The 23244-nt window shown below is 36.6% G+C and overlaps 1 protein-coding gene across 1 annotated transcript in view; it reads right to left on the bottom strand.

The window, feature by feature from the left end:
- Window positions 1-23244, bottom strand: part of FAF1 (Fas associated factor 1) — a 412428-nt gene that overhangs the window by 59868 nt on the left and 329316 nt on the right. Inside the window, exons 16-17 of the mRNA XM_045857312.1 lie at window positions 4441-4521; window positions 3097-3174 (exon numbers count right to left, since the gene is read on the bottom strand). Of these exons, the coding sequence (XP_045713268.1) occupies window positions 3097-3174; window positions 4441-4521 (159 nt within the window). The remainder of the gene's footprint in view (window positions 1-3096; window positions 3175-4440; window positions 4522-23244) is intronic.

Genomic DNA, 23244 nt, shown 5'->3' with positions numbered 1-23244 from the left:
ACAACAAAATTGAAGGAATCATGCTACCTAATATCAAACTATACTATAAGGCCACAGTAATCAAAACAGCATGGTACCAGCATAAAAATAGACACATAGATCTAAGGAAGAGAATAGAGAGCCAGAAATAAACTCATACCTTTACAGTCAATTAATATTCAACAGAGGAAGCAAGTACATATAATAGGCAAAAGCTAGCTTATTCAATAAATGGTGTTAGAAAAATTGGACAGATATGTGTACAAAAATGAAACTAGACCACCTTCTTAACACTACACACAAGAACAAATTCAAAATGGATTAAAGACTTAAATGTTAGACCCAAAACCAAAAAAACTGCAGAAGAAAATATAGGCAGCAGAATCTCAGACACTGCTTGTAGTCATTTTTTATTGGATATTATCCCTCCAGGCAAGGTAAACAAAAGAAAAAAATAAATAAATGGCACTAAAAAATTTTTGTATAGCAAAGGAAAACATCAACAAGATAAAAAGACAACCCACAGAATGGGAGAACATATTCGCCAATATCTGATAAGGGTTAATATCCAAAATTTATAAATAACTTACAAAATTAACACCAAAAACAATGCAATTAAAAAATGGGCAATGGATTTGACTGACACTTCTACAAAGAGGACATACAAATGGCCAACAGACATATGGAAAAATGCTCAATGTCACTAATCATCAGAGAGATGCAAATTAAAACCACAATGAGATATCACCTCACACCTATCAAAAGGGCTATCACCAATAAATCAACAAGCAAGTGCTGGTGAGGAGGTGGAGAAAGGATCTGCCTTTTGATCCAGTGATCCCTCTTCTGGAAATATATCTGAAAGAACTGAAAACACTAATTTGAAAGAACATAAGCATCCCTATGTTCATTGTAGTGTTATTTACAATTGCCAAGATATGGAAGCAGCTCAAGTATCCATTGGTAAATGGGTGGATAAAACAACCATGGGATATTTAAACAACGGAATACTACTCAGCCATAAAAAAGAAGACAAATTTGCCCTTTTTGACAGCATGGATAGACCTAGAAAACATTATGCTAACTGAAATAAGCCAGTTTGAGAAAGACAAATACCATATGATTTCACTGATATGTGGATTCTAATGAACAAACTGAACTAACAAGCACAACAGAGACAGACTCATAGAGAGCAGGATGACACTGAAGAGTGAAGGAAGTTAGGGGTCTAAGGATTGAGCAAAAAGGAAAAAGAACTTATGGACATGGACAACAGTGTAGTGACTACGGGCGGGAGAGGTATTTAAGGGGATTAAATGATAATGGAAAAAAATACAATAAAAAAAATAAATAAAATATGACTTGTCCTCCCTCCCTCTCTGCCCCATCCTCTCACATGTTTACAGCCAGAGCATATATATTGAGGCACACTAAAAAATGTTTATGGGGTCTTCTATGAGAGGACAGGCTTTGCCTATATCTGGAGAGAAAATTTAAGCCCACAGGAAATAAAGCATCAGAAAAAGTACATATGCTCCCAAGCTCTAGATCCAGAACACGTGGTTAACTGTGTATACTGACATTTAGCAAGTATAAGGTTGAAGATATGCTATTGAGAGAGAGAGAGAGAGCATGTGTAAAAGAAAGCATGAAAAAGCAAGAGTCCTAAATTTTTAAACTACTTTTTGAAATAGCCCAAAAACATGGCAACAGATCTCTCTTATCTAAACTTCTGTGAAACTTTGCATATGTGATTCCTGTAGACACATATGATGACACATGGCCTTGTACTGAATGGAGTGAGCGCGAAAGCAAGAGCCTTGTACGCATAAAGGCGGAGGTAAGAATCTCAGCAGTTCCCATTTCTGTGTGTGACTTCTCAGTGAGCTTCAGTTTTTCTCACTTGTGGAGAAATCTCTAACCTTGTAACTTGTTTTAGCAGTCAATGAGTAAGCAGATATAAAGCAGCTAGCAGAGCAGTTGATACAGGAGATGCTCAACAAAATATTTTCTACCTGCCATAATTGAGAGCCCTCAGTGTACAGAGACGGGTTTGTCAGGCATAGTATCTAGTGCATATATGATAGGTGCTCAATAAGTGTTTGAACATGAATAAACTTTGATTTGCATAGAGTAAAATATTACACATATTTGAACACAAAGCTCAAATATCACTTCTTCTAGGGTGCTGACTGACTCTCAAAGCTGTAAGTGATTTTTACTTTGCCCTTGAACTCCTTAAGTGTTTTGCTTTTACTCTCATGTTATTTTGCACATTTTCTCCTGACTTGCTGTTAGTTGTAGACATTTTGCATCTTCCCTATAAGATGTAATCTCTTTCAGCAGGCAGAAAATGTTTTATTATCCTTTGTTTATTTTTCAGCGCTCAGCACAGTTCTTGTTCAAAAACATTAGCTGAATAAATACGAGGTGGCACCCTCTGACTGAGAATGACAACTAATAACAGACTTTTCCTCAGCTCAAGTTAGGGACCTCCAGGTCTTTCCATTACTTGTTAGATGGCTTCCTCTTTTTCTAAGTGAATCTTGCTATTAATCCCACGTTTAGAAAAATGTTCTGGAAGTCCTTTTTTGTGAAACCACCCTGGGAAGTCATTTGACACCCCTTCTCTTTGTTTTCACTGCACTTCAGACAAACTTCCATAATAACGTTACATATGGTACTGTAATTCTATTTTTATAAGACTATGAACTCCTGGATGGGAGAATCCATGTCTGCATCCCTATCCCCTAACAGATTTTGGGTACACACTAAGTGTGTAACTTTTCAATGAAAAGTTACAAAATGAGTGAATGAAAAATTCTCTATATTATTATGGATATGACATGAACTTAGTGGTGAAAAAATGAGCTAAGCTAAATGGATTTCCCATGTAGAGGTCCAGTGCAAGAAGTAACTCACAGTGTCTTTTGGTGGGTAAAGTGAAGCCTGGGAAAAAGGCTGAAACTACAATATTGGGAAAGGTTAAGGTCTTCCATACTAAAATGAGTCTAGGAAAAGTGAAAAGAAGTAAGTTGTAAGAGCTATTAACAGCCTCAGTATCAAATGCAGAGAAAACAAACTAGTCTGAATAATTTTCTAAAAGTTATGCCCTACCTCCCGCTCTTCTTCTTGTTCTTTTCGAATCTGCTCCAAGCGAAACTGTTCTGCCATCTCTCTCTCATGAGCTTCCCTCTGTTGATAAAAGAGAAAGGGAACCATTACTCAATAAACACAGATTTACCTAAAAAACAAAACAAAACAAAACGAAGCTCATTCCCAGCATGCCCCAGAGGTATACTGTGGAAATGGAAGTATTTCTTTCTGGAACAAGAATAAAAATGAAAGCAACAATAAAGCACAGCTGCCCTGCGTGGTGCAGCTCAGATGGTTGGGTGTCATGCAGCAAAGCAAATGGTTGCTGGTTTGATTCCCGGTCAGGGCACATGAATGGGTTGCAGGTTCAGTCTCCAGTTGGAGTGTATACAAGAGACAACCAATCGTTCCTCTCTCACATTGATGTTTCTCTCCCTTTCTTTCTCTCTCCCTTCCCCTCTCTCCAAAAATAAATAAAATCTTTCAAAAAATAAAAACAACCAATAAAGCATAACTCTCTGTTCATGTTGGGTTCCCATTCAAATATCTAGGAAGTTCTCGGTAGTGCTGTATTAATCAGAACCTTCCTCCAGTCTTCCTTTCTAGTCTTTTATGCTACATTTCCTGTATGCAAACATCAACTCCACTTATGTCAGCCTCTATCATGCACTCCTTGTTTTCTGGCCCCTTGCTGCTAGCATATATTACTTTTTCTCGCTTACCCTCTTTATCCAGTTCATATACACAGCTTCTTCTAAGAAAGCTTCCCCAGTCCATTCCCACTTAGCGGCTTTCCAAAAAAAGCTAAAAAATTTCCACTGAACTCCTATTCACTGAACTGCTCAGTGCTTCCCTTAAGACATTTAGGATCCTGCCTAAGTGTTAAAGCTATCTGCATTCTTGATTTAATCTACTCCATACCACATTGTGAGCCTTCTTTTGAGGGCAGAAGCTGTAGCTTATTTATTTTACCCTTCTTTCAATGCCCAGTACAGAAGCAGGTGCTCAAAAAGTATTAAATAAAGCAGTGGTTCTCACTCTAACTGCATATTAGAATCATCTGAAAAGCTTTTGCAAAAAATTGCTAGGTTGAACCAGAAACTGACTAAAAATCAAATAAAATAGACACAAGGCCCATTTTTGTTTTCATTTTTATGATTCTCAACAAACTTTATCTTGTCAAAAATGAACCATACTTTTGGGACCAGGGGTAGAATTATATTCTTTTCTGTTAACTGAATCTTGCTTTCTCCACTGCAAACCCAACATTCTTGGGGAGCAAAATGATAAAAGCACCGGCACTTAAATAATAAAAACCATTTAAGATTGAGTTCCTTATCCCAAAAGTCTCTTGAGCAAACCCACCTTTGCTCTGTCAGCTTCAAGTGAAAGGCGATAGGCCTCATCTTGCTCTCTCTTCACATTTTCTCTGGCTTCACGTTCATCCTTAAAAGAAAAGAAACGATTCAAATGTGTTTTACCATATTACTTTCTAAAAGAAAATAACAACAATTCCCTTGTTGTACTCGTGTGAATTTACTATAAGTAAACAAGACAATTTTAAGGTGTATAAAATATAAATAAGCAAACAAATAGTAAGATAAGCGGCCCAGTACATAGTGAAAATAAGAATGTTTGAAGGCTAGCTCTGTACCTCTTGCAAGCTGTGTGATCCTGGACAAGTTATTTAACCTTTCTAGGTCTCAGTGTCCTTGGCTGTAAAATAGAAATATTATTTGTCTCATAGGATTGTTGTGAGAATTAAATGCAATGATGCATAAACTGTCTAGCAAAGCATCTGACAGAATGTTTTCACTATTAGTTCTTTACTTTCCTCCTGATTTTTCTAAGATAAGCTTGGTCAGCATTTGACTGGGAGAAAGTAAAGAAGTTGGTCAGCATAGAAAAAGTCTGAAAGCAAAATACCCAAGTTAACTTCAGTCCACACCATTAAAGCCTGGTTATCAAATAAGCAGTATTTCTTCACTATATTCATACTCATGAAGTGTGAATAACTTTTAGAAGATCTTTTAGAATATGTTTAGCTTCTGAAGTAATTATGCCACCTAAATAAATTTAAATTGTGATTTCCTATGAGATTAAAGGTTAATTCAACTGCCAGAACTTCTCATATGTTAAATTCTGGAGTATGGTCAATGTATGTGTACTTAAATTTAATAAATATACACACCTATTGACATTAGGCTATAGATTCCCTTTTTTGTAATTTTGTGTAATAGGCTGAATCATATAAAGTCACCAATATTCAACTATTTTGATCTATAAAAATGGAATTTCATGTGGTTTAACGTAATACTTTGTAACTTTTTGTCTCCACTATTCAATATATGCTTACCTAAGGCTGAGTATATGCTCAGCATTGTCTTAGGTGCTTTCTCTCGAATTCAAGCCTCAAGTTCTCCTTGAAGCCTAATACTTTTAGTTTCAACGATTCAACTAATTCCAAAACCTCTAGTATGAAAAATAACAGTTCACAGATTTCCAATCTTGTGAATTAAAAAGTAGGAAGATTTACTTGTAGATGTTGTTGGCCTAAAGCTAATGACTACCCTATGTACGATGCAAGGGTATACTAGGGGAAATATGTATTGGAACAGAATATCACGAACAATGGTTAACCTAACTGAGAGACCACACAGGCTGCAAAGCAGTCAGAATAATTTACATGTCATATAATATTACACATGAATAAAAATGGGTTTAAAAAACTTCTGCTTGGAGATTTGTACTTATTCATTATTATTTATATTTTAAAGAAATAGAAGCACATTCCTTTAAAATATATTTTCACTGATTCCAGTGTGTATTTCTCACTTTGGTTTATATGCTATGACTTTACTCTGACCAGATACAATCAGCCTGATAGGACATATTTTGTGTATTTCTTTTTATAATTTGCATTTGCCTTATTCATTGCTCTCTAAACTCCTTTCCTCACTCAATATACAAGTTTGTACTGAGTGGTTACTTAACAGTTCAACTAGCAAAGGCTGATCTTTACTTCATATGTTAATATCTTATTTTTTTAAGTCACTGAGGAGATTAGGAGACCTGTGTTCAAGTTCTAGAACTACTAGAAGCAAGCTGTGTGTTCTTGGGTAAATAATATCTCCCTTTCAGTCATTCATTAAATTAAAAAAATTAAATTTCTGAGGATTCTATGTTTCTGTGAACAAGTCCATTTTTACAAATTTAAATATACCTAATAAAATCAATAACTTGTGGCTGTAATCTCATCTTTTTATATTTCAAAGAAGAAAATGTTTAAGATCTTTACAATTTTAATTTTACCTTACTTTCCTCACCCCACCCCTCCAAATTAGCTTAGGTTTCTCTTGTAACATTCTGTACTTTCCTTTTAAAACATTTATCACAATTGCATTAATTATCATATAATTATTTATGTAATATGAGATTCTCCCGTGACACTGTAAGCATCACAAAGGCAGGGACCTTTTCTATATTATAAACCTCTGTACTCAAAGCATTGCACACAATACCTAGCTTTTGGGAGGTGTTTTATAAGTACTTGTGGAATAAATGAATTGTCTTTCCAGGTATAAACTACTTATTGTCCACAGTAAATATTGAGGAAAAAGATAGAGCTCATCCATAAAGCAGTCCTATCTGAGTCAATGAAATTGGCTGAGCAGAACTGACCTATTATGGCACCATGTACACACAACAAAGAAACGGTCTAAAAGCTACCACGGCTGGAAGCCCTTTGAGCACAAATATAGTTTATAATTAGTAAATGTTGTTAGAAAGCAGTCTAACTAAACAGCTCTGTTTTAAAACAGACTGTTGCAATATGAAAGGCCACTAAATACAGGGATTCCCTACCACACAATGTGGCACCTGTTGTGAAGGGACTTCCCAAATGAGCTAGCTGGCTTCCTTCCCTTCTCCCCTCTCTCTGTTTATCTTTCCTCTCTTCCCTCTCACAAATATTCATTAAGTACCAATTTTATATTAGGCCTCACGCTAGCACTGGGAATGTAGAGGCAGGCCATAGGAGAAGACATGGATAATCATGCTTAGACCACCTTCATCATTATTCTATGGAGTATACTGATTTATTGTGAAGAGCTCAGTGCTCAAGTTTTGTATTATTTTCCTTTTGTTCCTTAAACAAAGTGGCTCTCTCTACCTGAAAGATTTCCTGCTCCATCAGCTCCATCACTCAAAATTCTAACAGCTTTTCATTTATTTTCAGAAATGTAAGAGACCAACATACAGATGAAGAGAGTGAAATCATGTGAGGGTGATTTACACAAGACTACCCATTAAGTCAGATGCAGAGTTTATACTTGAATCCAGGTATCCTGACAGCTTCCTTCCCCCTCTCTCCTTCCCATAATCCAATGCTCCTCCCTTTGCCCACAGCCCTCTCTGCTGATCGCAGACAGAAGGGCTGGCTCAGGATGAATTTGCCTCAACTCATCATGTTCATAGCTTCTTGTGTATTGGTTGTTTGGGAATGGCTATTATTTCTTCTTTTCTGTCACATGGATTTTACACTTGTCTCTCCAGCTGTCCTATTCACAGTCATCTCCAATTTTGGGATTTAGAGAACACTGCTTTCCCTGTATTATTTTACATGATTAGATTTTTAAGAAAATCCCAGGTGTTGTGGTTAACATTTCATATCTAAATGTGTTCTTGTAACCTGTACATGGGCCTCTGGGAACTTCTTCTGTGTCCTAAAAATAATGTCCTTGTGAAGGATCCCCTTGCTAAATCTGAGAAGGCACATCAGACCAAGTGACTAGAAATACATGTTGATTTTGTGGGGGTGACCATCTGGATAATCAGGTTCAGAAATGTCTCAGGTGCGGCCTGGGCTGTGGCTTGCCCTGCTTGGTATGAAAACACTCTCTGTCATAGTGAAGTGAGAAGCCGGACTGCTCAGAACTAACAGCCTCCACTGCAGCCTTTCATCTGTGGCATGCTTGTCACCACTCATATGCTGCTTTGTGCTACACTCATTTGTACATCGGTCTCACTGCTCCCCACCTGAGCTATAAGAACCCACAGAAAAAGGATTCTGTATTCTCCTTTAGTGCCTAGGGTACTACCTTACGTATGGCAAGCATTCATTACATATTTGTTAGATGAAATAGTGGAATTTTTAGTGCTCCACAGTTATATTCCTGAAGTTCTGCGTATGCTTTAGACTAGTAATTTTCATGTAAGTATACTTCTTATGCTTTTATTATATGACTTGCTAAGAGCTCTGGAATTAAAATTCAAACTAAGTCTTTCTCTCCCCTAAAGCCAATGTTTCTCCCTCACTGTGCCTCACTAGGTAGCTCAGTATAGTTGTATATGGCTGAGAACGTAGCCACTGAATCAAATTTCACTACAACCCATTAAAAATAATGACATTTTATAAGCTGTCAAATGGTTCCTAAATGAGGACCTTAACCAGAAATGAAATTTAGGTGTAACTTGTTACTCCTCAATAGTTTTTAAAATTAATAACCACCAGTTAATACCCAAAGTGACTGATGAAAAGTTCTGAATTATCAAATTGAAGTGGGTTATAGTGGGTAGGCTTGTTTCAAATGCCAAATGCATACACCAATACACACACACACACACACGACATTTATTTGTTCTGAATTCTCATGCTAGAGTGTACACCCTGCTCTTTGCCCTTAATAAGTAGGATCTTGTAAACAGGAACTGGCCCTGATATATATCTGTAAAGAGATATGGACCAAGATAACCTGAAATTCTTTTAATATAGAGAGAGTAGGTAAAATATAACAAAAATGTTAAAAAGTATTACTCAGCATGTGAGAAAGAAATAAAGAAATCCCTACTTACTAGAGATAAAGAGGAAACTGAAAGTCAGAGTTGTAAATGATGAGGTAATATGAAACCTCAGAAGGCAGAGTATACATCTTGGTAACCTAGAGACCCAACTAGAACCAGAAGATTTTATTTTGAATCCAAGCAACATAGGAAGTTGGAATTGTTACCTGTGAGATAGCTTTTGGTGGTCTAATATAAGTGTAATTTTATCTGTATATAGGATGCAGGGAGAGAGAACTTATTTTAAGAAATAATGGCCAAAGTTTTTCAAATTTCATGGAAACTATATGAGGGGGGACCCCCCTCAAAATCTATAATTATCTTCCAGAGGGTGGGCCCCTTGCAGTACAGGCTTCCCCTGCTAGGTAAGTGTTCTAGGAATCCACCTCCATCAGTGTACCAGCTGGTGGTGTTGTGAGAGGCTGTGTTTTGTTTCCATGAATTTTTTTAAGACTCTTTTCAACGTGTTTGCTCATTTTACGCTAGATGATTTTGCTACACACAGTGCTGAGTGTTCAGCAGTTTTTGACTAAAAATAGCATGACTCCTGTGCCCCACCCTCTCTGTTCACCCAATCTCACCCTGAGTGACTTCTTTGGTTTCCTTTCTCAAAGGGAAACAATTTGCAGATGTAAAAGAGGTGAGAAACAAAAAAGTGCAGAAGCACTAAAAGACATCAAAATTGATGGGTTCAAAAACTGTTTTGAGCAGTGGGAAAAACGGCTCAATAGGTTTATTGCATCAAATGGAGAGTACTTTGAAGTATTTAAACATGAATTTAAACATGTAAGAACAAATATACAATATTTTAATAAATAAATTTTGTTTCTTGGGGTCCCCTTGTACAGCCATAGTTCTGAGAATCTAAATGAATACCAGAAAAGAAACATAAATAAAGTTATGCCAAAGTACATCATAAACAAATTACATAAAATTAATAACAAAAAGAAAAATCTTAAAAGCTGTCAGAGAAAAGACAAGACATAATATGCACAGAGAAACAAAATAAGAATGAGAGCTGACTTCTCATCAGAAACAGTTGTAGGATATAAAGCTTGCAGGATACAAAATTGAAATACAACAAGACAGTTGGAGCAACATCTTTAAAGCACTGAAAGAAAAAAACTTGCCAACATAGAATTCTATACTCAGTAAAAATATCCTTGAAAACTGAAGTTGAAATACAGATCTTCTGTGATACAAAAGTGAAAAGGATCGCCAGCGTGTGTACTACAGTAAAAGTTAAAGGAAGTCCTTCAGACAGAAGAAAAATAATACCAGGTGGAAATCTGGATCTACAAACATGAATGAAGAGAATTGTAAACATGAGTTTAAGTAAATTAATAGACATTACTTTGTTACTATTTAAATCTAAAAAACAACTGTGTGGACCCCAATGATGTTTCAGAAACAGAAAAGTATATCATAAAATTCATATGAAAACTCAAGGGACCCCAAATGGACCAAAAAAAAATTTTGAAAAAAGAACAAAATTGGAGGACTCACATTTTCCGATTTCAAAATGGACTATAGAGCTATGATAATGACAACATTATGGAACTGACACAAGGACAGACATCTAGACCAGCGCCACAGAACAGAGACCCCAGAAATAAACTCTCACACATATGGTAAATTAACTTTTGATGAGGCTGCCAAGACCATTCAATGAAGAAAGAATAATTTTTTTAAACAAATGGTGCTGGGAAATCTATATATCCAGATGAAAAAGAATGAAGTTGAACACTTGCTTTACACCATATTTTAAAAAATCAACTCAAAATGTACAAAGAGTTAAAACTACAAAACTCTTAAGAGGGAAATACAGGTAAAAATCTTCATGACCTAGAATCAGGTAATTATTTTTAAGTATTGCAATGAAAGCAGAGGCATTAAATATGAAAAATAAGTTGGGCATCATCAGAATTAAAAACTTCTGTGCATCACAGTATACTATCAAGAGAGTGAAAAGACAATCCACAGAATGGAGGAAGATATTGAAAATCATCTATCTGATAACAGATTAATATCCCAAACTCCTACACAGCAACAACAAATTCAATACAAAATGGGCAAACGACTGGAATAGACATTTCTCTAAAGATATATTAATATAAATGGCCAATAAGTACATATTCATAGGAGCATTATTCACATTAGGCACAAGGTAAAAACAACCCAAGTATTTATCAACATAGGAATGTATATGCAAAATGTTGTGCATTACTCAGCCATAAAAAGATGGCTCAGTTGTTTGGAGTGTTGTTCTGTACACCAAAAGGTTGAGGGTTTGATCCCTGGTCAGGGCACATACCTAGGTTGCAGGTTTGACCCCCTAGTAGGGATGCCTAAGAGAAGCAACCGATTGATGTTTCCCTCTCACATTGACGTTTCTCTGTCTCTCTGTCTCTCTCTCCCTGCCCTTGACTCCCTTGTTCTCCAAAATCAACAAAAATATCCTTGGATGAGGATAAAAAAAAAGAAAAAAGAAATACAGTTCTGGTACATACTATAACAGGAATAAACTTTAAAGACATTATGCTAAGCCAACACAAAAGGACAAATATCGTATGTTTCCATTTATATGCAATACATAAAATAAGCAGATTGATAGGGATACAAAGTAGATTAGTAACTATCAGGAACTGAGGGGAGGGGAGATTGGAAAGTTATTGCCTATTAGACTGGCTAGAGTATCCAGTTCAATGGTGAACAGAGGTGATGTAAGCAGACATCCCTGCCCTTTTCCTGATCTTGGTAGGAAAACATTCAGTCTTTTACCAGGAAGTAAAATGTTAGCTTGTAGGTTTTTTATGGATGCCCTTTATCAGGTTCTACTCTGTTGTTATTTTACTGAAAATTCCTATCAGAAATGAAATAGCTTTCAGGAAAGCCATAAATAGGGAAAGTTCACCCACACTGGTGCAAAAGAACAGTTAAATACTGGGACTAGAATCTAATCCTTCAGCAGCCGGGCAGAAGTTTGAAATCCAAGACCTGTACTTTTGCATAGAGATTCCCAAATGGACAGGCTGACTGCTTGCACAGGAACATGTCCATTGAGAGCACACACTCTGAGAAATAGAGCAGAGAGACAAACACGTTTCCTCTCCAATATGGCAGCCCTGTTACATGGGAAGTCCAGCTAAATGCTCTGCAGATACTTTTTGGTACATGCATGCGTGCGCTGGCACTCAGCAAAGATGATGTAATGGTTTTTGATAAAATCTGAATACTACATTCTGTGGCCACTTCTCCAGTCAAGATTCCTTCCTGAAAGTAGAAAGAAAAGATAGGAGGAGGAAGCTTACTTTCAATCACAGGTCAGCAAACTGCGTCTTTTGGCCAAAGCTGGCCCACTTTCCCCTTCCACACACTCTAGCCATAAAAATCCTTTCACAGCTCCCTGAACACAGCAGGCTTTGCATGCTTCCCTGCCTTTGTACATCCTTCAGCCTCGGCCTGGAATACTCTTCATCACTTTTCCTTCAGGCAAAATCACACTCATTTTTCAGGCCCACATTAGGTGTCTAGGCATTCGAAAGTGCTCCCTCCATCTCTGGGTTGAATGGCTTAACTTCTACATTCTATTTGCATCATATTATTATAATTATATACTTACACATTTGTCTCTCTCATTAGACTGAGCACTTAAGAGGACAGGGACTCTAATTTATTAATCTCTGAACTTCCAGCATAAGGTAACACTACCAAGTTGGCACTTGGTAGATAATAATAGTAGTTAACATTTAGTAAATCCTTACTATATGGGAGGAATTCTTCTAACTAGTTTACACATTATTATCTTATTTAATCCTCACATTTACTGAGGGAAGGGAGAAAGGAGGTGATTACATATGTAAGAAGAAAGAGAAAGGGAGCTAAGGTACCTGCCTGCTCTAGAGACAATCCCAGATCTCGAAAGTGTCAATAGCCTTTGCAAACTAAATGCTCTGGCTTTACTTTGCCCTTGCTACCATTACTGCCATTACCCCCTCTTGAGTTCTGAGAGCTATAAGATGTTTAGAAGCCTTGAGAGAAATGGCAGAAATGGGAGTAAGGAAATAGCTCTACTGAGGAAAATTGTCCTCTTGTACAGGTGCTAGATACTCCAGCACTGCCCTTTGTAAGATAATCTGCATGGATGACAAGCTTCTTTTAGGGAGAATCCGCATGCTCATGACTGGGCACAGTGTCTCGTACACAGCAGGTGTTCAACAAATGTGGACTGGACTGAATTGGAAGGACAATTTACTGACTTCCTGTCCTCAGCAATTTTGTAGATTCAGTCATGTCAAAAAGAAAAAAGTAAAATAATTCCAATATTTAAACTTAAAGCCAAGTTTTCAAAATTTGCCTACAAAGCCAAATTGATCATTTTATTTTCTAAGAAAGTACCTGGCTGGTGTGAGAACAGAGGAAGTAGACAGAGATTTTACTAACTGAATTATTCTTAAGGGGACTAATTCATTAGGCACCAAAAAGATGTAAGAATCTGCCTCAATTTCTGCTTTAGTGTTTCAGAGGTGAAAAGCTTTTTTCTTTTCTTCTTTTAAATCTCCACTTGATGATTTAATTGGGATAGAACTAGATAGAATTCAGATATTTAAGATTTTGTTTCTAAAAATTTCTCAGGCCATAGGATATTCTGATAATCTTATTACTTTAATATTTTTAAAGTATCAGAATTAGACATTTATTCAATGAAGATATACAAATGTCCAATAAGTATATCAAAAGATGCTCAATAGTTATTAGGGAAATCATTAGGGAAACACAAATCACAACCACAGTGAGATACCATTTCGCATTGACTAGGGTCCTATTACTGTAGTTAGAAAGGGGGGAGAGGGAGAGAATTATTGTTGGTGAAGGTGTGGAGCAATTAGAAACCTTGTACATTGTTGGTTTCAATATAAATAATGCAAATGTAAATGATAAAGAATTGAAAACAGGGACTCAAACAGATACTATGCAAATGTTCACTGCATCATTCAAAATAGCCAAAAGGTGAAAACAATCCAAATGTCCATGAACAGATAAATGGATATACAAAATATGGTATAATCACACAATGAGATATTATTCCATCATAAAAAAATAAGAAGTACCAATATATGCTGCACTGTGGAGGAATCTAAGTGAAAGTAGCCAGGCACAAAGTCATATATTGTATGAAATATGTAGAATAGGCAAATCCATACAGACAGAAAGTAGAATGGTGGTTGCCAGGGGCTGGCAGGGGACAGGGGGTTGGGGACTGACTGCTTAATGGGTATGGGCGTGACAAAGATGTTTTGCAACTAGACAGAGGTAACGGTTGCACAACATTGTGAATGCATAAAATGCTACTGAATTATACACTTTAAAATGGTTAATTTTAGGTTATTTGAATTTTTCCTAAAAAACCTTCAAGTAGCAAAATTACAGGAGGAAGTACATGAACTGCCATCTTGACAGCTACACAGCCAAAAACTAAGAAAAGCTCTGTACAGTGGAAGAAGGTAGATGAATATTTTTATTTTTCTGCACTTGAAATATAAATGATGATGGTACTGCTTGAAAGGATGTGTTAAATTGGCATTTGAAAGAAGTGTTGCCTGGTTGGCTCCATGATGTACTGCAGCCAGGACATGAACCTTCCAGCCAAACAACTTGGATTCTAGTCCTTGTTCCATCCTGATAGCAGAACAGTACAGGGAAAAGGTCATAGGCTTCAAACACAGACAAACTTAGTTTGAATTCTAGGTCTGCCACTTAATTTTTGTGTCCTTGGGTAAGTTCCTTGATTTCTTCCACCACTGATCCATTTAGTCTCTAAAATGGGAAAAATACCTCTTAGCTCGATTACTGTAAGGATGACATACAGTATCACCTAGCATGGTATCTAGGGCTGCAGTGAATATTTGATAAATGTTATTCTAATCATCACCACCACCATCATCCCAATAATATTAATCCTCCTCTTTTTTTTTAAGATTTTATTTATTTATTTTTAGAGAGGGGAAGGAAGGGAGAAAGAGAGAGAAAAACATCAACATTTGGTTGCCTCTCATGTGGCCTCCACTGGGGACCTGGCCTGCAACCCAGGCATGTGCCCTGACTGGGAATCGAACCTGCGATGCTTTGGTTCGCAGCCCGCGCTCAATCCACTGAGCTACGCCAGCCAGAGCTAATCCTCTTCTTTCTAATAACTAGATGTGTAACCTCAGGCCAGAGAGTTGAATTTCTCTGAATTTCTCCTAAGGATGGCCCAAGGGGGACCTGGGGCAAATCACCACTCATTAATAGCAGCATTTTTCTATAGGTAAATTGGCAATGGTAGAGGAGGGGGAAAGAGAGGAAGGTTCATGAACAATTATGTGAACATGAGACTCCGGTCTCTGAAGCCTCTTCCCAAATCACTGTCTATGTACCAGGGCTCTGGTAGGTGTCCCAGGGCCAAAAATAAGAACACTGGAGGACCTAAGCGCATTATGTACCATACATAACTTAGAAGAAAAGCAATGCTACACTTCTAAAATAAGTAGAAGAACTTTGTCAGAAGTCTGACAAAGTTCTGATTTTTCTCATGACTACTTTGATTTTTCTGAAATATCAAATTTCAAAAAAAGTATCTCTCTTCTCTTTCTGTTTATTTGGTGAACGTACTCTGCTTATGCCATAAGTGCTTCATCTCCCTTTAGGTAATCACATTCTATGTTGCAGGTTGTGGCGGCTAACTAGAGGAGGCTCCTTAGTATGAAGGTGCAAGCCCCTAAGTTTGCTCTACTCTTGGGTGACCCAGTCTGTGAGGATTAAATAGAAGAACACATGGCAGGACAGTGCTCTAAAATGGACTAAGGTTCCAGACTGAAAGAAATGATCATTTTGTTAATGAAATCAGGAATGACTTAGAAGCCCTCATCCACTCTATGGTAACAATGAATTCCTTGGTCCTAGGCCTAATTACCATTCTATAAAAAGTTCTTGCTTTTTGTTAATCGAAGCTAACATTAACTAAGTATTTGCAAAGGAAAATGTACTAGTAATGATTATCGCCCTACTTATACTTTTATTTAAGACTTTTAATCCTTTAAAGTCTTATTTTGCAAAGTTTACAAAGCACTTTCACATGTGATACAATAATTAGCTTGGCCAGGAAAAAGCTTTTGTCCCCACTGAGAAATGAGAAAACTGAGACTCAGAAAGTTTAAGTGATTTTCCCACGGTCACACAGCTTGTCAGAATGCAGGCCACCTAGTATCTCATCTACGGCTTTCTGCTATTTCATTCTGTTTCAACCTGCACGATCATTGCGTTTTTCCCCTTCTAAATTTTCTTCCTTCCAAACATTACAAATATAGTCCTTGAATCAGTGTAGGAAATAGTCATGGAATGATTTTCCTTGGAATAAACTGTTTCCATTTGCTGCAAGGAACATACCATACTCACAGGTTTAGTTTATTTCACGACCAGTGGACTCTCCATAGGGAAGAGCAAGATGGTAAGGAATGGATATGTACCTCCAGCCTTGTGTTATCCTGTACAGGTACCATTATCTATTTACATGTTTATTTCTCTTTTCAGACCCTAAGAAAAATGAAGAGGATTTTCCTTGTTTAGCTCTGTATCCTAAGTCCCAAGCAGTGCCTGGTTACTTCGTAGATCTTTAGAAATTGGACAATGAGTGAGCATTTGGCTCCACATGCATTTGCATTAAGAGTTTATATCTGTTGAACTGATTTGCCTATAAAATCATTAATGAACTGCTCAAAAACAGTGAAATAAGAATCATGGCAAACCTGATGTTCAACATTCTTTCAGGTTAGGCACCTGAAAAAGTAGGTTTCATACCTATTATATCAAATACTGACTGATTATATATTTTTAGTTATCAAAAGTTTTAAACAGAAATTTCAAGATATCTATCACAGGATTTTAAAAATAGAGACATGAATTCACAAGTAGCAAGTGACTTCCAAGTCCTGAGACCGACTTGCTTTGCCAGAATGTAAGTCTCTGGAATTTCCGGTGGATATGTTTAGAAAAGATTCGTTTTCATCTGGATTGAAGTGGTATGTAGGGTAAGTTGAAAAGCTGGATTTAAGAGTGGTTTGCTAATTTCTTTAGTGGCAGGATTTCACACGATGGATTGCTGTCTCAGTGTCTGCTTTAACAGGAAGCAGGCTAGCTCGTGAGAGTTTATGTTATGGCTATACCAATCCAGAGAAAATCTTATTGCCTAGTAACCTAGAATAAAACCTCCACACTTTTCAAGCATGCTGCTGCAGGTTCAGACTCTTGTCATCTCCTTAGACAACAGCACTAGTCTCATAATAGGTCTCCCAACATCTGGTCCCTCCCATAAAATTCATTAATTCATTTACATTTAAAAAACATTTATGCATACCTATGTGTTATGCTTTGAGTTAGAAACTGGAAATAGTAAGGTCAGTAAGATATAGTTCCCTTTTCCCACTAGTTACAGAAGATACATGTATAAGCTTGGGAAGGAAGGCAATATACATGAGAGTCTATCATGGATTCGACATTTTACATATGCTGTTTCTTTTCATTCCCACAATACTGCAGTAAGGTATTATTATTCCCATCTGAGATATGGAAAAACTGAGACTTGAATTTGAGGCTACATAATTTGCCTCAACCATTTTGTATCCATCAGCAATGAACAAGAGTCCCAGTTGTTCTCCATTTGAATACCTTAGCATCCCAAGTCAAAGGTCCCAAGGCTGTGCAAAGTGGTGGTGAGTATTCTAACACACAAGAAGTGAATTTCTTTGATAAACAATGGACAGCTGAGAATTCCCAAAATCAGTCCTCTATTAACATAGTTTTCTCTAGTCTGCTAAAATTTTCTTTAGGACGTTTCCCTACATATGTCCAGACATTAAAATATGCATGGGCATGCATACACACAATGCCAATTTAGGACTGTGGGAAATAATTTCTTCTTTGCTTTGACTAACTTTATTGAGCTTTATGGTAAAAATGGTCTACAAATACAAGATGAATAAAATAGGAAATGGGAGGTTATATGGCTATTGTTGAAGTAAAATATCTAATCTGAAGTTAGAGCCTTTCTGCCTAATTAACCAAGTAATCTCCAGTTAATTATACAGGGTAGGGCAGGGTAGGTTTACAGGTGTTCATATGGAAAATAATTCAATAATTAATAAACAATACAATAAACACATTTCACATACTCACAACTGTAAGCCTACTTGCACCTCACCCTATATAATGTGTTTCTCTTCCAGCTGATGATGTCGTGTTCCACTCCAGCCATGTATTGGCAGATCCCTTTGTTCATCTAGAAAACACTCCTCAACAAGTCCACCTGCTAAGATGTTGCTAATTTTTTTTTCAGTTTCAGTTTAAAATAATTTTCCCTGGTGAGGCCTTTCTTTCCAACTTTGATAGGCAAATTTAACACCCTACATGTATTTCCACTGTGGGAATTATATCATTATACTGGAATCCTTTGTTTACACCTCCCTGAATATCTAAAGGACTCTGCCATCCTTATATCTACTAGTGCTTAGCACAATGTGGGCATATAGCAGGTCTTTAAGTAAAATATTAGGGGCCAGATAAATGAATTAATGGGGGTTTGCCTAGTGAATGTCTACATGTCACCCTTTAAGACTCGACGTTCCCTCTGCTAAGAAGTCTTCTTTGTGCCACGTCTGTACTTGGTACTTAATGCTGTTGCTGTGTTTTCATACTGTATTGTAATGATCTGTTGTTTGCTGATGTGATAGGTAATTGGATGGGGTAACTGGAATTAAGGCAAATCTGTAATTAGAAGAAAAATGCCAAAGATTTCTCAGGAAATCCCCATGAGATGCATAAAAATCAGAGAAAAGCAATTTGGAAAGGCCAAAGTGACTTGTTAAAAATACTAATGGTAGACAATTTAACTGCTCCTCCTGCTATTTTTCTATACAAATTTTCTACTTTCTATAACCTGGGCCAACATGACTTCAACTTGTTCATTCTTTTGCTCATACTTTCTCTACGTCATAATGCTCTTTCCTCTTACCTCTGCACACAAAAATTATTCTGTCCTTTCCAGTAGTAGATCAAATTTTACCTCTTCAGAGAAGTTTCTCCTGATTACAATGATCAACCCTTCTGAAATCTTCCCAGTCATACAACAAACTATTTTTGTAAGGATATACTTTAGCTTTTCCACTGTAGAAAGTAAATTCCTTAAAGAAAAGTACTGTCCTTCAGACTGTTTTTTTAAACCTCTGCATAAACAACCAGTGGAAGGCCCTCAATCTGGTAGCAAACAAATTCAAGGTGAAGGTGCTTTCAGGAGCCAAATTCCTCACAAACATAGTCATATATTGCCTAGTGGGGAAAAAAGTCATGAAGGATATGACTTCATGAATAATTTTTCCTGGTGAGATCTTTCCAAAGATAGAGATTTAGGTAGTATAGTATTTAAAATATGAACAGTTTCTTCAGAATCTTTGAAAAGAATTTGCCTTAAGAGAGTTTCAGTTAACGTTTTCCTTAGGTGCCTGTCAGGTTTGCGACAGTGGAAAGAAAGGTTTCAAATGCCACTTGGAAAGGCTTTAGAAGAAGTAGAGGTTTTAATTTTTATTTGTGGATCACTAAGATAGCTACTTTGAAAACAATGTTATATGGGAGTATACAATAACTAGATATATTTTCCCTAAGGCTAGCAAATATTGCATCGTTAGAAAGTAAACATTCTCTGTTAAGACTCTACTGTTACTAAAAACAAAATGTAGACAGGTTGGGCCAGCTATTTAACAATGAGTACCTTTACAGTAATAAATGTTGACAGCTCAAATCAAAAAAGAATGCATTACTGAGATATCATCGATGTGTTCTGTCATTACAAGGCAGCTCCACCCAGTCTAAGCTTGTCAAAAAGTGTTACTGTAATCCATGAAGAAGTCTGCACCTCAGGCAAAGGAAGGGAAAATGTGAAGGGCTGGCTCTGAACAGGTGTGTTGAATTGTAATGCCAAAGTTGAGTCATAATTCTCTTTACATTAGTTTCATACATGACAAATTATTAACTTCTAGTCAGAGTGTCATGCATGGATGAACAGATCCATCAGCAGGCACTTTAAGAGCAACATATGTAAACAAACAGGGGGTGGATATAACTTTTTTTAACAGTGAGCAATAATTATTCCAAGCATAAAAGTAGACAGTTATGACAAACTTTCTTATTCTACTCGAGTGAATATGATATTTGGGTCTGGGAATGTCTGACCTACTCTTCAGGTCAGTCCACTCTGATTCTACCTAATCTTGGTAAGAGTACTGCTTCAGTTTATCCCATGAATTTTTAATGTATATGTAACTCAGCTTCGTAAGGGATCATGATGCACGCAAAGCACATAAGTGTGTATTCTGGCTTTGCCACAACTGCATGACTTTGGGCCATGTATTTAACTTCTGAAAGCCTCGGTTTCCTCCTTAATAAAATGGGGGACGATAACTATCTCTGAAGATTATCATGAAAACTAAAAGATAAAAGAGATGGGCTACAGAAAGTATCTAACATAGTGCTCTCAACATTCAGACATTTAATACATGATTGTTCCCTCCTTTAATGTATTTCAACTGACATCCTTGATTTTCTAAGAGGTAAAAGCTTGGAATTTAAAATACAGAGTACCAAAATGCTCACATTTAAAGCTCATGAGAGCAGAGCTAGAATCTTTCCCACTCTATGTCAGTTCCCAGTAGTGTCAGTTCCAGTGAGTACTGAGCCTAAGAGTCAACTACTTCTCACACTGTCAGCACACAGCAACATCTCACTTCTCTGCACTCAAAAGTACTGAACATCTATATGTATTGTTTGTGTTTTCTTTTGCTAAATTATGGTAAAATATACATAATATACAATTTAGAGGTATTAAGTACATTCACAATGTTATATAAACCATCATCACGATCTATTTCTATAACTATTTCATCAGCAGAAAAAGAAACTCTATACTCATTAAACAATAAAACCCTAAGCCACTCCATATCTCCAGTCCCTAGTAAGCTCCAAACTACTGTTTTTATGAATTTGCCTATTCAAGATGTATCATATAACTGGAATTAATATTTGGCCTTTTATATCTGGCATCTTCCATTAAAAATTTTTATTTATTTATTTTTAGAGAGGGGAAGGGAGGGAGAAAGGGAGAGAAATATGAATGTGTGGTTGCCTCTCACTTGCCCCCCACTGGGGACCAGCCTGCAACCCAGGTATGTGCCCTGACTGGGAATCAAAGTGGTGACCCCTTGATTCACAGGCCTGAACTCAATCCACTGAGTGAGGGAACACCTTCCATTTTAATGTCATCAAGGTTCACCCATGTTACAGCATGTATACATACTTCAATCTTTATTATGACTGGATAATATTCCTTGTGAGGATAAACCACATTTTGTTTATCCATTCATCTGTTAATGGACATTTGGATTGTTTCCACCTTTTAGCTATTGGGAATAATGCTGCAACAAACATTTGTGTACAAGTATCTGAGTCCATGTTTTCAATTCTTTTAGGTACATACCTAGAAGTGGACTGCTGGGTAATGTGATGATTCTGTTTAACTTTTTGAGGAACTGCTGCTGAACTGTTTTCTACAGTGTCTACACCATTTTACATTTCAATCAGCAATACAAGGGTTCTAATTTCTTGTGTTATTTTACATTCTTTTGGATCACAGCCATCCTAGTGGATGTGAAGTGGTATCTCATTGTAGTTTTGATTTGCATTCCCCTAATAACCAATGATTTTGAGCTTCTTTTCCTGAACTTCTTAGCCATTTGTCTATTTTCTTCAGGAAAATGTCTATTCAGTCCTTTGTCCATTTTTAAATTCTGCTGTTTGGCTTTGGTTGTTGAACTGTGGGAGTTCTTATTCCGAATATTAAACCCCTTACAGGGGTGTCCAACCTGGGGCCCTCATACAGCTCAGGATGGCTATGAATATGGCCCAACACAAAATCATAAATTTACTTAAAACAGTATGACATTCTTTTTTGTGACTATGTGTTGCAATGTACTTAATGTGTGGCTCAAGAAAACTCTTCTTCCAGTGTGGCCTTGAGATGCCAAAAGGTGTCCCTCTGTGGTTTATCTTATGATTTGCAAATATTTTCTTCCATTCTGTGAGCTTTTACTCGCTTGATAGTGTTCTTTGATGAACAAAAGTTTTTAATTTTTAGTGAGTCCAACTTATCTATTTTTTTGGTTATCTGTCCTGTTGGTGTCATATTTGAGAAACCATTGTCAAACTCAAGGTCATGAAGGCTTTCTCACTTTATTCTAAGAGTTTTACAGTTTTAGCTCTTAAATTTAGGTCTTTGATCCATTTTGAGTTAATTTTTGGGTATGGTGTTCAAAAGGGTTCAGCTTCACTCTTTTGCCATCTGAATATCCAGTTTTTCCAGAACCATTTGTTGAAGAGACTATTTAATACCCATTTAATGGCCTTCATGCCCTTTCTGAAAAGCAGCTGGCCATACATGTGAGGGATATTTCTGAGGTCTCTTTTCTATTCCACTGGTCTTTGTGTCTACTCTTAGGCTAGTACCACTGTTTTGATACTGTGAGTTTGTAGTAAGTTTTGAAATTAAGAATTGTCAACCTTCCTACTTGTTCTTTTTCAAGACTGTCTAGACTACTTTGGAGTCCTTGAAATTCCAAATGAATTTTACAATAGATTCTTCTGTTTTTACAAAAAATACTTTTGGGATTTGGTAAGGATTACATTGCGTATGTAGGTTGATTTGAATAGTGTTATCATCTAAATGTTAAGTATTTGAATCCCATAATGGGAAGTATTTCCACTTCTTTAGGTCTTTTTAAATTTCATTCAGCAATATTCTGTAGTTTCAGTGTACAGTGGTTAAATTTATTTCTAAGTATTTTATGATTTTTGATGCTATCGTAAATGGAATTGTTTTCTAAATTTTCAAATTTTTCATTGCTAGTGTACAGAAATCATCAACTTTTAAATTTTATATACTGCAACCTTGCCAAATTTGTTTATTAGCTCTAACAGTTTTTGGGGTTTGTGTGTAATATTCAGGGTTTTCCACATATAGGATAATATTATATGTGAAGACATAATTCTACTTCTTCCTTTCCAATTTGTGTGCCTCTTATTTATTTTCTTGCCTTATTGCTCTGTGCAAAACTCCCACTATCATGCTGGATAGCAGTGGTGATAGGCATCCTTATCTTGTTCCTGATCTCAGGCAGAAAGCTTTCCAGTGTTTCATCGAGTATACATGTTAGCTGTGAATTTCATATATATATATCTCCTTTATCATGT

This window comes from Phyllostomus hastatus, unplaced genomic scaffold (genome assembly GCF_019186645.2).
Source record: "Phyllostomus hastatus isolate PE091 unplaced genomic scaffold, TTU_PhHast_1.1 phas_contig_147, whole genome shotgun sequence".
NCBI classification, from domain to species: Eukaryota; Metazoa; Chordata; class Mammalia; order Chiroptera; family Phyllostomidae; genus Phyllostomus; species Phyllostomus hastatus.
Note: the sequence above shows the minus strand (reverse complement) of the source record. Positions and strands in the feature narration are given on the sequence as shown.